The sequence below is a fragment of the Bicyclus anynana genome, chromosome 20, assembly GCF_947172395.1.
Source record: "Bicyclus anynana chromosome 20, ilBicAnyn1.1, whole genome shotgun sequence".
NCBI lineage: Eukaryota > Metazoa > Arthropoda > Insecta > Lepidoptera > Nymphalidae > Bicyclus > Bicyclus anynana.
This window is the reverse complement of record NC_069102.1, coordinates 6,826,551-6,841,771: the sequence shown is the minus strand read 5'-3', so window position 1 is coordinate 6,841,771 and position 15,221 is coordinate 6,826,551. Positions and strand designations below refer to the sequence as shown.

Genomic DNA, 15,221 nt, shown 5'->3' with positions numbered 1-15,221 from the left:
ATGTCGGTCGGTGACTTTGGTTCTTCTGCGGATCTCCTTATTTTTGATTCGATCACGCAGAGATACTCCTAGCATAGCTCGTTCCATCGCCCGCTATGTGCGCTCTGAGCCTTCTTATGAGGCCCATAGTTAGCAACCAAGTTTGTAAACTTAAGTATGTTTATTATAATCATTAAAGCTAAATAAATAGTTATTAATAATGAATGCTTGCCCTGCTACATTTACAAGAGCAATTTGTTCTTACAACACCATTGCGATTAAGTATTTACTCGTAAGGAGCTTAAGACGTTTCAAATTGAGATTATTATTAAAAGCGACAATTTTATCCAAACATTAGTTTGGATTAAATTTATGTCGCTTTTATATTTTATGAAACTAACATAATAAGAGGTAATGTGTTTATTTGTTACGATTTAACTCAAAAACTTTTCAACCTATTAAGTTATAAGTTAAATATTCACCTAGTAACATAGGCTATATTTGTGCCCGTATTTCTAACAGGAACTATGAGGGTAAAATCACTAGTTAGTTAAGGGTCCACTAGTTCATATAACTAACTGACTAACTGTACTAATGTTTTAAAGTGGTAAAATTTATGGTGTAGGGGTAATCTCTGTATCTACTGAACCGATTTTTATTTTCCAATAGAAACCCACGTTATTTGTGAGTGCCACAAGGCTTTATTTTTAGGCTTCATATTTATATTATTTATTCAAGTGATATTTCTCACGGGAACGGGAACTACGCGGGTGAAACCGCCAGTCTTTACCAATGTTATAAAAAGGAAATATTTGATTGTATGTTTGTTTGCATTCAACAGGCTCTGAAACTACTGAACCGATTTGATAATTTTTTTCACTGTTGGGAAGCTAAATTATCCCCGAGTGCTATAAGCTATATTTTAACCCCCGTATTCTCACGGGAACGGTTAACACGCGGGTTTAACCACGCGGCGTTCGCTAGTCTATATCTATCTATCTAACTATATCTTATATCTTACTTATAATAAAACTGGTCGAATTCTATACATTAATTCGCAATTTGAGATTCTACTTATACCATTTGTAACATCAAACGTTAGCGTGGTATAACGGACAACAGCGCCATCTAGAATCTACACTTATAATACGAACTCTGTACATTATGTACATTCTATACATTAAAGATATTTTGAAAATTTTTGGGGCCATATAATCGATACTGAAGCTAAAAATATTTTTTTTCGATTTATTGTCCGTCTGTCTGTCTGTTTTTTTGTTATTCGGGCATCACGCTGAAACTATTGAATGAATTAAAAATTTGTTCATAAATCATTAAAAATAAAGTGATGAAACCTATTTCACCACTTTATTTTTAATGATTTATGAACAAATTTTTAATTCATTCAATGTAAACTTTCAAGCCCTAGCTTGAAAGTTTACATTGATTACCACGCGGGCGTCCGCTAGTCTTAAATAAACATACCTCTTAAGCCTTGAAAGTATCCACACGGTTTTTGGTCTAACAGACAGGCAGACATAAATTTTGCCAGCTCGTCATTTCTTAGGATTTTCTCTATTTCCAGGGTGTCAAAGGTAACTTCCGTACTGACTGCTGCGACTAAAGTGATGACAAATAAAACTATTATCTGCTTTGAATCCATCTGTAAAAGATATAGCAAATACTTATACTACCTCGTTTGCGTTTGCGTAAAAAGAGACTTTCTGCTTTAGTTAAAGAAATGGCAAATTTCATCTCCAACACCAAGTTCTAGGCTAAGATCCGTAGAACATTTTGTATTTGTACAACTAATTGTTATCAGGTTATTTTTTTGTGAGTAGCTTCATCTCGATGATCAACGTTTTTATTTACGAAAATTTTTGATTATGGTAGCTAACTGAGTTACCAGGAAATAACCTATTTATGATATTAGTACAGATAAGATCATCACAATATTATAATTTATTTACAATCTTTGAAAACAACTCACCGTCAACCAATTCTGTTCTTTACAAACAGGAACTATGTATAATAATGCTTTTATATATCTGGTAGCAATCTGTTAGGATAATTGGTGATTAGGTCCACTGCGTGACACTAGTAATGCAATCTATATTTTAATTGCCCAAGTTTAATTTTCCTGCCTATTGTTTCTGAGACATTCTTTTACGGATATATTGATTATTGAGACATTAGGAAGAAGAAATAGGATGTAGTTATGTCATCATGGTTAGCTATGATCGGTATTAACCCTCTGGATTACAAGGCTTTGGGTTAAATAAGCGCCAGCTCTTGGGTCACCTGACGCATGAATCAATTTGTCATACATAGAATAGAATTTTTTTTTGGCATCAAAAGACTATAGGCCTAAAGTCACAATGGCAAGTGCCGCAAATGCATAGTCATTATATTTATTTATTAAGAAAGGAAAACTTACGGCTAAATACAAAAATAATAAAATACATAGATATGACTGAGTATTTTACGGCGCTTACAAAATTAAGCATACTCATATTGAGCAGAGCTTCGCCAGGCGAAGTGCGCGAGAGATGAAACGAGAGACACGGCATATAGTCTGGCAAGTTCGTTGATGACTCTCCTATGATATGGGGCGACGGGGGGAAAGACTGCGCGGGTGTGAAATCGTGCGTGCGGGGAAGTGAGGTGCATCAACCGTGGGCTTTTCATTCATCGCTACACGCCCCCCGGCCAGCGCGGACCATCGGGAGTGTTACGAACGAAGTTGTCAAGTTATAACATCGTCAACTTCTTAACTCCGTGGTTAAATTTTTTACCCAGAATTTCTTCGATCAAAGGTATTGTTACACTGACTTTTTCGAAAGTGCTTGTAAACTAAGCCAACTTGAAATAATTGAATTTTAGTTTTGATATATTTTAACCCTACTACAGTGATCCACTAGCTTTAGAGTTTTCGATTTGGCGCTTCTGTTTTATGATTCTTCCCATATTTATATGTATAAGCTACTGCGACCTGGGCGATCAAATCAGCTGATCAGCCTCGCATAGACGCTTTCGACATGTGGTGCCGGAGAAGAATGCTCCGTATTCCGTAGAATACATACAGCACATAGAACCAAAGTGTCGGTGTCAAAACAATTTAACATCTCGAAGAGACTGTCCACCACCTGTCTTCAGAGGATCCTCGATCACTTCGGCCACATTGCCAGGAGAGAAGAAGATAACATAGAGAAACTAGTGATACCTGGCGAAGTGGAGAAGAGACCTCGAGTAGCCCGATGCGTTGGTCAGACCAAATCCGCGCCACTCTCGACACCAAGGTATACGAGGCTCTGCAAGTCGAGAAAAGCCAAGCCACATAGCGCGATGTCACTTTTTTTTTGATTGTGTAAGTGCCGTAGGCTCCTTATGGGATCTCAGCAGCGTCACCGGGGGGTTTGGGCTGGCGCAAAAGCATCGCCTGATGGGGCCCGAAGGCAGAAGCAGAGTAGATGGGCGGAACGACTCTCTTAGGGCGTCTCCTCTGAGACTGGGACCTTGGCTCAGAGGGACGTTTGGGAAGTGTGTTTTAACCTGAGTGTATCAGTCCGGGCACACCCGAGATCGTGAGTTAAAAAGCTCACGTCTGGGTGACGTCAGATATCGGGAACCTCGTCTACACAGCTGTAGCTTGTGTTTGTGTTGCCTGGGAAGCGTTGTCGTTCGTTATGTTATCGTCAGGATCGTAAAAGACGTTTTTTGGCGATCTACAATCAGCGTTGGTATCGGGGATGTAGCTGCAAGCCTCAAACACTAGGATATCGTCACGACGCAAGCTTGTGTTAGGGGTCATGACTACCAATAATATGGAATACGACGCAAAGAGGAGTTTTATGTTTCAAGATGTTAAAGATTTTTAAGCCAACCATTATCAGTGTTTACCATAATATCACGATGTCTTCTAATACTAGTATTTAAGTAGATTAAACTCCAAACCCACTGAGATACGAGATGGTTATACAAGCGACAGTTACGTCACATTGCAACAGCGCAGCTGACCCGGCGGCACACAACACGCATGCAATCAGCTGCTGCCTGCTCGCCTCGACTTGCCCAACCTTTCCGATTTTGGCCGACTAATGGATCTAGCCTGCAGTAGCCACACTTACCTTTACTTTAATCATAATTTTCTTGTTAGGTTAGAGATGGTCACAATTCCCACTGTCAATACTACGTAAATTTGGATGTAGATAAACTAGTTAAACTATTATCTTTAAATTATTTAAATGATGTTAGATTATTATTAGATGTAATATTGACAGTTTACTGTAATCAACCAATCACGTCGACGTAGATTAGTGTAAGGAAAAAGTCATTATTGGATGTAAAAGTGCAAAACTACCTATATATTATCACAGATTTTACTATTTATTATAAATACAATGGATTATATTGTATATTTCTGGTGAAAAAGGCAGTTGCGTTTTTGTTCCCGCTGACCTGGCATTTATTCTTTTTTCAGCCTTTTTACGCCCACTACATGGCCAGGCCTCCCTCCTTGAAGTAAGGGAATATGGAGCTTAAACCCACTAATAATTATTTTCATCATTTACAACCCATGTTCAATTCACTGTTAAGCACGAATCTCTAAAAATCTCTCAATTATTATCAGAATCAGTTCTGAGACTACTTATCACTATTATCTTATAACATTACCTGAAGTTAACTGTACCTACCTAATTGAAATACCTGAATTTTGACTTTGACATGCATTTCTAATGTGAGGACGGGTTTAGGGTGATAAATATTCATTCATTCATAAATTCATTAACGACTGTTATCGGATGTTAATGATAGCGATCGGAACGTACTTATCGAGCTTTCCGAGGCAAAAGTAACACCACCATCTTTCCAACTCCGGATTGAAAATATTATGTGAATTGTTTGAGAAGATAGAAAAACTCAGTTGTATTTTCCATCACTCAAGTCTGAATGTTCGTCGTATGGTCGCACCATAAGTACTCGTAAATACGGTAGCCAATTATGTAGTTTGGACTGTGGTGGCTTTGGAAGATAGCAGGGTCAGCATTCAAGGGTTCAGACCCTCAATCCTTTAGGTATAAAAATCATTTTTTTTTTATATTTTTTAATGCCATATTATGTCCAGTCACTGAGCTTAACCGTACAAAAAACGCCCTAAAAGATTTTTTATAGAAGACTCAAAATTTCTCTAACTAAGGGTTGTCATGAAGCTAACGGTCTGGTGACTGGGCACATGATTCCTGATGATAGTGTCTTTCATAAAAACATCAAAAGTTAAAAGTACGTAAAACTATCAGCCTTCCTAAGATGAGGAAAGTCTGGCCATCGCAGGTCTATAAAGGTGAACTCAGACGATATAGAATCGCGTGTTGTAATGTAAAAATTATATGCATCAGTGACTCTTACGATATTGGCTGCAATAAGCATTGAATACAATGCGATAACAATCAGTTCTATAACAGCAATGATGAGGATCTTGAAAACGTTTTTAAAATTCAAGTAGTTTTTCCCTCAATTTCATTCATGGATTTTTTTGACATTGCCATGTAGATACAGCTATTATTTTAATAATATTATTGCGATTTTAAAATTTCATATTATCCTACTGAATTTGAGATTCTACTGAAAAACCGGATAAGAAAAGCAGCAAAATTCTTTAAAAAAAGTCAAATTACCACTTAAATATATATTTTTTTATTCTTTACAAATTAGCCCTTGAATGCAATCTCACCTGATGGTAAGTGATGATGCAAATTAAGATGGAAACGGGCTACTTTTTAGGGGGAGGATGACAATCAATACTCCTTTCGGTTTCTAACACAACATCGTACCGGAACGCTAAATAGCTTGACGGTTTGTCTTTGCCGGTAGGGTGGTAAGCCACGGCCGAAGCCTTCCACCAGCCATACCTGGACCAATTAAGAAAACCTCCAAGTTTTTGTTGATCAATTGTTGTCTGCTAGTTTCTGCACTGGTAACGACGATGGCGATGACTAACTACTGACAAACTTGGATTTTCAAAAATTCTTGATTGAAAATAAACTCCAAAATCAACGACGGCCTCCGTGGTGCAATGGTATGCGCGGTGGATATACAAGACGGAGGTCCTGGGTTCGATCCCCGGCTGGGCCGATTAAGATTTTCTTAATTTGTCCAGGTCTGGCTGGTGGGAGGCTTCGGCCGTGGCTAGTTACCACCCTACCGGCAAAGACGTACCGCCAAGTGATTTAGCGTTCCGGTACGATGTCGTGTAGAAACCGAAAGGAGTGTGGATTTTCATCCTCCTCCTAACAAGTTAGCCCGCTTCCATCTTAGACTGCATCAGGTGAGATTGTAGTCAAGGGCTAACTTGTAAAAGAATAAAAAAAAAAAAAAAGACGGCTAGAGTAGGGTAAAAAAGTAAGAAAAAGTACTCGTTATTTATTTGTTTTCTATGTTTATTAAACTCAGTCAACACCAATTAATAAAATAAATAACAGTTTTTCATAATTCCTTATAAAAACTTACAAATGCATCTTATATTACCATCAGCAAGTGATTTTCCTAATGCCTATCAAAACGATAATTTAGTCAAGCTACTTTTATCACATTGACATAAATTAACAACAACATTTTTTTTTTAATTTTAGTTGGCAACGAATTTATAATTCTTAAGTAGAAATTATAGGTACTTATTGTACATTGGCCATTGAATCTTCTTTGAACATAAAATCCTTCGTGCTTCATAAATAGTACACTAGTACTTGATTAAAAAATAAGTAGATAAACCACTTACAAACTTGGTTCTTGTTGCTGAATTTGAACCATTCAATTGAATTGCGTTTTTGTATCACACTATTTCTATAATACTCGATCACTTGAAGAAAATCAACGTCTTAGAAGTAAAATTAGAATGTAGTTCTACGCCTAATTGTAATAAAGTTAACAGGGTATTGATTTAGCTTCCCTGGATAAACTTCTCGAAGTCCGCGCGATGTTTGCCGCTGGGATCATTCTTCTTTACAAGCTCTTCCCATTGCTTGGGGTGCTTTTGCTGGATAGCCTTGATCACCTTCTTGATGTTCACCTTCTGTTTCTCAGTGCATTTGCCACAGATCGTCTCCACAGCTTCTGGGAGGGCTTCTAAAAAGTAAAAATAACATGAGTCAGTAATGAAAGAAATCATGATGCCACAAACTTTTCTGACCCGAAAACTGTAACTAACGTCGCGACAGTCGCCATATTGAAAAACATTATAACAAATGCACGGCAACAGCGATCTCAATTGATTTGATGTTTATTTTAATAGGTTGTTAATAAATACCAAATTAGTGAATAGACCAGCGGATAAGTTTGTGGCACTATAAGCAAATGTTTTGCCACTTTTCTTGTTATACGTATTTTTTTTTTTATAACTTTTTTATAACTTTTTTACAACTTAACTCTCCCATTGCCAAGTTTAGCAGAAACTTTTTATAGAGATAAGTGTTTCTTTGTCCACTCATTTTCTTTCCGCTAATGTTGGTACTAAATAAATAATAACAAAAAATAGTAAGGTCATTGGGGTGATAGTAATAATCATCTATTATGACCGCGCGTATTGTAGGGAGATTCCTCAATCTGGAGCTCTGACCACCGGTTGCTTGGGCACTCAAATGTCTCGCAGTGGGTTGGGAGGGTTGATTTTTTTTATAAATTTTTTATTGTGTTTCTTAATATATTTTATTAACAGTGTTAAAAATTAAAAAGAAAAAGGATAAATAAATAAATAAGAGATCTGAAAAATCATCTAAACACTTTGTTGAAGTTAACAGTCAACTTGGCAATACGTTTGGACAAATTAACTGCCTCGTTTGTCTAGTGGTTAGACTATTTTTTAATTTCGGATCAAATTCGAATCGTGGGTTCGAATCCTGAATTGTTCTCGGACCAAGGCGCATTTGAAACCCTCTTAACTTTAATTTTAAGTTTTCGGCTATAATTACCAACATTAATTTAAATTAAATTATGACATAACCTTTCAAAAGTGCTTGTAAACTAAAGCCTGATTGAAATAAATGAATTTTGATTTTTGGGTCGAGATACTGAGTATTTGTCTCGGAGAGTATGTTAAGCCGTCCGTTCCGGTCATTATCATTATCATCTGATAGTGGTCGTTAATGAATTTAACACTATCACGCAATGGAGCAGCGTGGTGGGCCTAAGCTCCATATCTCCTCTTCTGTATGGAGACAGGCCAGCCCCTGTAGCCAAGAGGCACGTCGATTCTCTTTCTACGATCGCTAACGCTTCGAAAACTAGAAAAATGTATGGGAATGACAGCTCTTGATCACGTGACCTGTCGATAGCCAATGTCATTCCCAAACATTTTTCTAGTTTTCGAAGCATTTGCGATCGTACTTAGAAAGACAATCGACATGTCACTGGGCTTCAGGGGCTGGTCCTGTAGACGACCAGTAAAATGAAAATGTTGCTGATATAGGTAATATACATAAATGCAGGTCTAATATAAAGAAGTTACAACAAGTACGTACAATTAAATAAAGCATTGCTGTTTATTGGAAATCAGATGGCCACCACAAAGCAACCATTATTTCGTTTAACGGCAAATATGAACAATATCAGCAAGAGTACTATGATTTTTTTTAATACTCTTTATTTGTACACCACAAAAAATAAAAGAAAACAAGCAAAACAGAAACATAAGAAAAAGTAGAATACAAAAGGCGTAAGTAGCGATCTCTTCCAGGCAACCTTAGACTTAGGAACTTATTAGGACAACTGTAGGTGGTGTGTACGTAATAATAATGTACATTATACATACATACAAAAAACTACACACTAATACATAAACCATAATACACAAATTATATAATTTGAATATTAACAACATAGCAAATTCATATATGCTAAGAATTTTAGCCATAAACAGACTTATTTTAATGTTTTATAAAGTTGTAATTAGCGTAACATATCCCAAAGTCACAGTATCCTACGTTGATCATAATTGCCCTTTCAACGCGACACTGACACACCTATGTATGACAAGGTGCTTCTACAATATTTAAAGGTATTAAAACGCACCATAACCATTTTCGTAACTTAATACCAAGGTACAATAGCCTTGACCCCGACCTTTTTATATAAGTAACCATTTGTACATTGCTCATGCAGAATAAATATGTGGCACTTTGTAAACATAACACATGATGGTACGTAATCTGTATTCGTTAGCATTACAAACGGATGTGTTGAAAGGATAATGTTGGAAGTAGATGTTTTGCTTTACCAATAGCACGTTATATTTTGCACTTATATCCTTTTGACTACTACTACAATTAACTATAAGTTACTGACGCCGCGCAGTTTCACCCCCATAGTTCCTGTTCCCGTAAGAATACGGGCATATTGTATATGCCCGTATTCCTATAGCCTTTCTCGATGAATGGGCTATCTAACATTGAAAGAATTGTTCAAATCGGACCAGTAGTTTCTGATATTAGCGCGTTCAAGCAATCAAACAAACTCTTCAGCTTTATAATATTAGTAAAGATAAGTAATATTAGTTTCACCTGTTTCTATTTCTCTAGTATGTTATAATTTTATATTGCCTCAAAAGTTGTTTGTATAAACTTTGGTTCTGATTCTAGGTCATGCAAAAGCAATGAAAGGTAATCTCTGGATCTACTGAACCGATTTGAAAATTTCTTTTACCAACAGATAACCACGTTATTTGTGTGTGTCATATGCTTTATCCCCGTATTCTACGGGAACGAGAACTACGCGGGCAAAACTGCAGAGCGTCGGCTAGTATCTTATATAATATAACTTACTTTTGAAATCTGTTCCTTCAGCGGTACATCTCCCCTTATCCAAGAAACAATTGACGTATGATTTCAGTAATCTGTCGTTGTTAATCAATGTCTCTACATCAAAGTTATCATATTTTGAATTATATTTATCCGCAGCGTACACAGACAAGACCAGGCAAGCCAAAACAATAAAAGTCTTCATAGTGATTATTCTGTAAAAAGATACACTTAAATTAGAACTAAATTTTAGAGAAAAATATTTAAATAGATAACGAAATTAATTTCAATGATATGATGGCCGAAGTAACCAATGAGTTTATGGATTCAGATAATGGATTTGAACACAATGAAGCAAAGGAACAGTATAGGTACGATGCAAATAGTTTTCATAAGCATCGGTACGCGATTTGAATATTAATGCACTTAATGGAGTCTTAGCACAACATTAACAAAGGTTCAACAAATTATACAGTAATAATTTAACAAATTGATTAGATTATATAAGTAAAAATAGTAAGTCAAGGAAATATAGCAGAAAAACAAATTATAATTATAATTTAAGAAGTTTGTCAAGCAAAATATAGAAGTTTCTATCCAAAAACCGTTTATGCTAATTGAACATTTTAATTCAAGAAATCTGTAAATGATGCCAGGTTATAATGAATTGTTAAATAATCAAGACAATTTTTAGAAGAAGATATGAGTATATCATCTACAATCTGAGACACTAAAGCATTACGGGTAAAAAAATGTTTTAGTTTTTATCATAATTAATATAGCACATGATGCACTGAGAAAATGTGATCTAGATTATCCGCAAGTATCACACAGGGTTACGAGAGCATTGAGCCGATTGTTACGTAACACAATCACAAATCGGTTGCCGTTGACACTGATTGCAATAATGCAGTTCGTTCACCCACCTTTTACTCTCTATAGGACCCAAAGAACTAGCGGCCGCAGAAAGCGACAGTGCTTTTATATTGACGACCATCAAACCACCACCTTGGCCACCTCACAGACCAAATACAGGGACGTCGACGTATTGAATTCTAAGCCTTTTGTTGATGTAGATAAGACCCTTTATTTGGCAAACATTGGCATAAGTTGAGGCCCGTCTTTGTTGTCGAAACATATCATATACGATTCATTGCTGAACATTACCAGGAAACTAAATTGAGCAATTCAAAATCCCCTGGCGTTGGTTAATGAGGAAGATTGTGTTACAACCAGATTTAGGCTGTACTGTACATGGTGAGATCATAACTAATATAAATATTAAAAATTAAATAGTCTAAGAATTCAAATTAAGTATAAGTATTTTAGCAGAGAAATAATAATTGCTACAAAAACAAAAAAAAAATTGTTGGCATTATTAAAAAATTCAAGTTACAATTTGCAAATAAGATACTTTTAAATATTGGTAGATTGATAAAACAGAAAACATACCAGAATCTAAATAAAAATAACAAAAATTTATGAAATCGTACAGGCATGTAACATTGATCATGAAATTGCTACATATAACACGTTCTTAATAAGTTATATTGTAACATGTCTAATTTGTTACTTGATCTAGTTATGAAATACTTGTTAGTTTAGGATTAATAAGATAAATTTATTTTTCGGATGATATTTTGATCAGATTTGTTCGTGTAGTTATTTTAGATTTTAGAGGAAAATGGTAAATAGCATTTCTATAATAGACCTTCTTAGGACATAGGTTGATGTAATGAAGTAACTATAATATAGTCTGTATGACTTCTGTTCTTTATCTCTTTTCTGTCTACAGCGTGAAAGTTTGCCACAAAATGGCATCCCTAAAAGCCTATCTTAATTCTATACAATGATTTTTAAGAGTTATAAAACTCTTTGTGATATTAATTGCCGGTAAAGTATTACTAAGTGTGTTTAGTTCGGTTTGGATGTTGGCAAAATAGGACACATAGAAGAGTAACCCTCCATTTGTTCCATTTGCATAGTTTTAAATGAACTAAAAATTTACTTTTTCCAATTGACATCAAAGCAGATGTCCCAAAAATGCCCCAGGTGAATACAATATCTATATTGAAAGATATCAACAGAAATATCGGAAATAGCGGGGTTTTAAAATAATTTTAATTCTTACAGAAGATAAAAATTAAAAAAAGATTATAATAGATAAAGATAATACCTATTATGTGAGATGTTATGATACTCAATACGCAATAACCCCGCTATCTATGACTAAAAATGAAATTTGTAAATAATCAAGACAAGACATAACAATCAACCCAGAAGTAAGAGTTTCATTGTGATGCATTAACTTTTTTTGTTTAAGGCAAACAATGTACGGGGAGTGGGACATCTCATAAGTTTCTTTTTTATTTAAAATATTTAAGAATATTTGCCATATCCTTTAAATATAACCAATATTCCCTTTCCCCTCTAACTTGTTGGGAAAGACTGTATTATGAGTGGGTACGACAATAGACCAACGGGGCGGGGATATAACCACTACCCCTCGGTGATGAGTCCGACAGCTCTTACCGTTGAGCTATTGAGGCTCTATCTATAAAGGTATGTGCTAAGCCATAAGAAATTCAACGAATAGGCATTTATAACAAATAGGCGGAAAATTAACCCGGAAAATATCGTGTCGCACTGTTGTTGAATGCTAATTGAGTTGTTTTTGAGATCATGATAAAAACTTTGCACCATAAAGGCTTATGGTTCTTGTCTAGCCATTCCTCAATTATAAATTTGGCAATTATGTTTTTATTTGCGGTTAACTAGAGTTCTAATGACGCACTACTCTGTAGCGTTGACGTGGTTATTTGATCTTTAGTGTTCATAGAGGATTGTATATTGTAATCATCGAACATAGAAGACGCTAAATCTAACGATATGATAATTTCATGATTGTAATTGACGAATTAGATGATGGTGTGTATTTGGTATAATTATTTTATTTATTTAAAATTTAGATTTTATTATTCTTTTAATTCTTAGTCGTAATTTATTTTAAATATAGACGAAAAAATAGTAGTTTTGCAATACACATTTTTTTCTACTTTAAGGGCCACCCTTTGGGGGGGATAGGGGGAATACGAGATTTATTCTAATTTTTGACAGTACAAGTCAGCTTAAGTTAAAGATTCGTCTTAAGAGCGCGCAGCGCGTCGGTACGATATGGATAAAATTCGAAGCGCAAGCGAGACGCCGAATTATGACTTTCACGTGAGTGAAAAGCACGGAGCGATTGACGCGCGACGCAAATTTTATGACGTGAGCGCCAAAACCATTTTCACCTAATTGCAAGTAAATTAAACAACATAACGAAAAACAAAATAGCCATGTTCAAGATATATACTACTACTGTTAAAATGCCTATTTCTTTAAACTTTTGACGAAGGGACTCGCGTGATTTTAGTTGATATATAGCAATTCGAGCAATATATCAACTAAAATCACGCGAGTCCCTTCGTCAAAAGTTTAAAGAAATAGGCATTTTAACAGTAGCCTGTCAGTATATATATAACAGTATAGTTTATGTGAGACAAAATATTAATTTGTACAAACGAAAAGGAGATCTAAACCCACGTCTTACTAGACACGGGCATAAGTTAGTTATTTCTGCATATCGTCTCCAAAGAGTTAAAAAATCTTTTGTGGGTTTGGGTGTACTCTTCTATAACAAGATCCCCAAGACTGTGATGGACTTGCCAATGCACAACTTTAAGCAATGTGTTAAAAAACATTTACTTAGTCAAGGTTACTACACTATTGATGAGTTCCTTAACGACAAAGGTGCTTGGAGGCCATTGGATCAGCTTCCACCTTCACACAGGAAATAAAACTATAAGAAATTGTAATTTAATTGTTATCAAATGTAAATTGTAATACTGTATGACTTTTTCAAAAGAGCAACTGTTGAGTTTCTTGCCGGTATCTTCTCAGCAGAACCTGCCTTCCGAACCGGTGGTAGAATCTTTACAAATAGTCATCTGACGTGTCAAAAGTGCTTGTAAACTGAGCCTACTTGAAATAAATGAATTTTGAATTTTGAATTTTTTTGAATTTTGAATACCTAATTTTCTCTACAAAACAAAAATTTAAGAAAATAAGTTTGCTTTTCCTGAGATTGAAAGCAAAATGTGAGCAAAACATGTATTTTTCAAAAAAATAAACTATCGAGAAAAGTTTTACAAATTGTGTATTTTGTATAGTCATAACAAAGCTAACACTTTGAAATATCATTTACCCAAATATCAGGCTCCTAACTTTTCCAGAATCTGAGAGACATTTGTAACCATCAAATTACATATTGCACACTCTTAACTAGAGCCTTTTCAGTCAGTCGGCATCTGCACCACGAGCAGGTGAGATTGACAGTTGTGGAGGTTGACTGGTACTAGTCTCATCTTTAACAGCCGATGGACGTCCACTGGTACGTGATCTCCACTCCAGAACACGTCTGCCAAAGCGGTCATCTGTTCTACGACAGATATGGCCCGCCCACTGCCACTTCAGTTTACTAATCCTTTGGTCTACATCGATTATTTTTAGTTCACCTACGGATTTCTTCGTTCCGGATTTTGTCCTCCTGAGAGACTCCTGGCATAGCCCTCTCCATAGCTCACTGAGCGACTTTAAATATGTGGATAAGATAAATCGTCAATGACCTCGTTTCCGCTCCATACGTCATCACAGGCAAGAAAGAAAGAAAGAAAGAAACTCATTAAAGACTTTTTTTTCAGGCTTTGGGGTATTGATTATTTGAAGACCAGTTACCAGACAGCTAGATGGTCCGACGATATCAAGAAGGTAGTGGGAAGTGGCTGTCATCCAGCCACCTCTCACTACGGAGGATCGTGTATGGTGGCGCGCTCTCAGAAAGATTTATGACCAGCAGTGGACGAATACAGGCTGTTGATGATGATGGACATCCACTGCTGGATATAGGCTTCTTGCACAGACAAACACAACGGTCTAGAGCCGCCAGCATCGCCTAAAAAGTATGGTGCACATACAAAGTATGAATTTACTGAGTATATTTTACTATTCCAATAATAGCATTTTATTAACATGTCGTCGTCATCAACCCATATTCGGCTCACTGCTGAGCTCGAGTCTCCTCTCAGAATGAGAGGGGTTAGGCCAATAGTCCACCACGCTGGCCCAATGCGGATTGGTAGACTTCACACACGCAGAGAATTAAGATAATTCTCTGGTGTGCAGGTTTCCTCACGATGTTTTCCTTCACCGATTGAGACACGTGATATTTAATTTCTTAAAATGCACACAACTGAAAAGTTGGAGGTGCATGCCCCGGACCGAAATCGAACCCACACCCTCCGGAATCGGAGGCAGAGGTCATATCCACTGGGCTATCACGGCTCTTTAACATTAACATGTACTCGTAGGTATATTACAATAACATAAATAACTTAACGTTAATCTTAATTTAAC

General features: G+C 36.0%; 1 protein-coding gene across 1 annotated transcript; it reads right to left on the bottom strand.

Annotated features, from left to right (window-relative positions):
* Positions 1–6,395: 6,395 nt before the first annotated feature.
* LOC112049016 (ejaculatory bulb-specific protein 3) lies at positions 6,396–10,828 on the bottom strand. The gene is made up of 3 exons (XM_024086743.2): positions 10,694–10,828; positions 9,792–9,982; positions 6,396–7,101 (listed from the first exon to the last, which is right to left on the bottom strand). Exons 1-3 carry the CDS (start codon positions 10,762–10,764, stop codon positions 6,917–6,919), a joined length of 447 nt encoding a protein of 148 aa, XP_023942511.1. The 5' UTR covers positions 10,765–10,828; the 3' UTR covers positions 6,396–6,916.
* Positions 10,829–15,221: the final 4,393 nt, after the last annotated feature.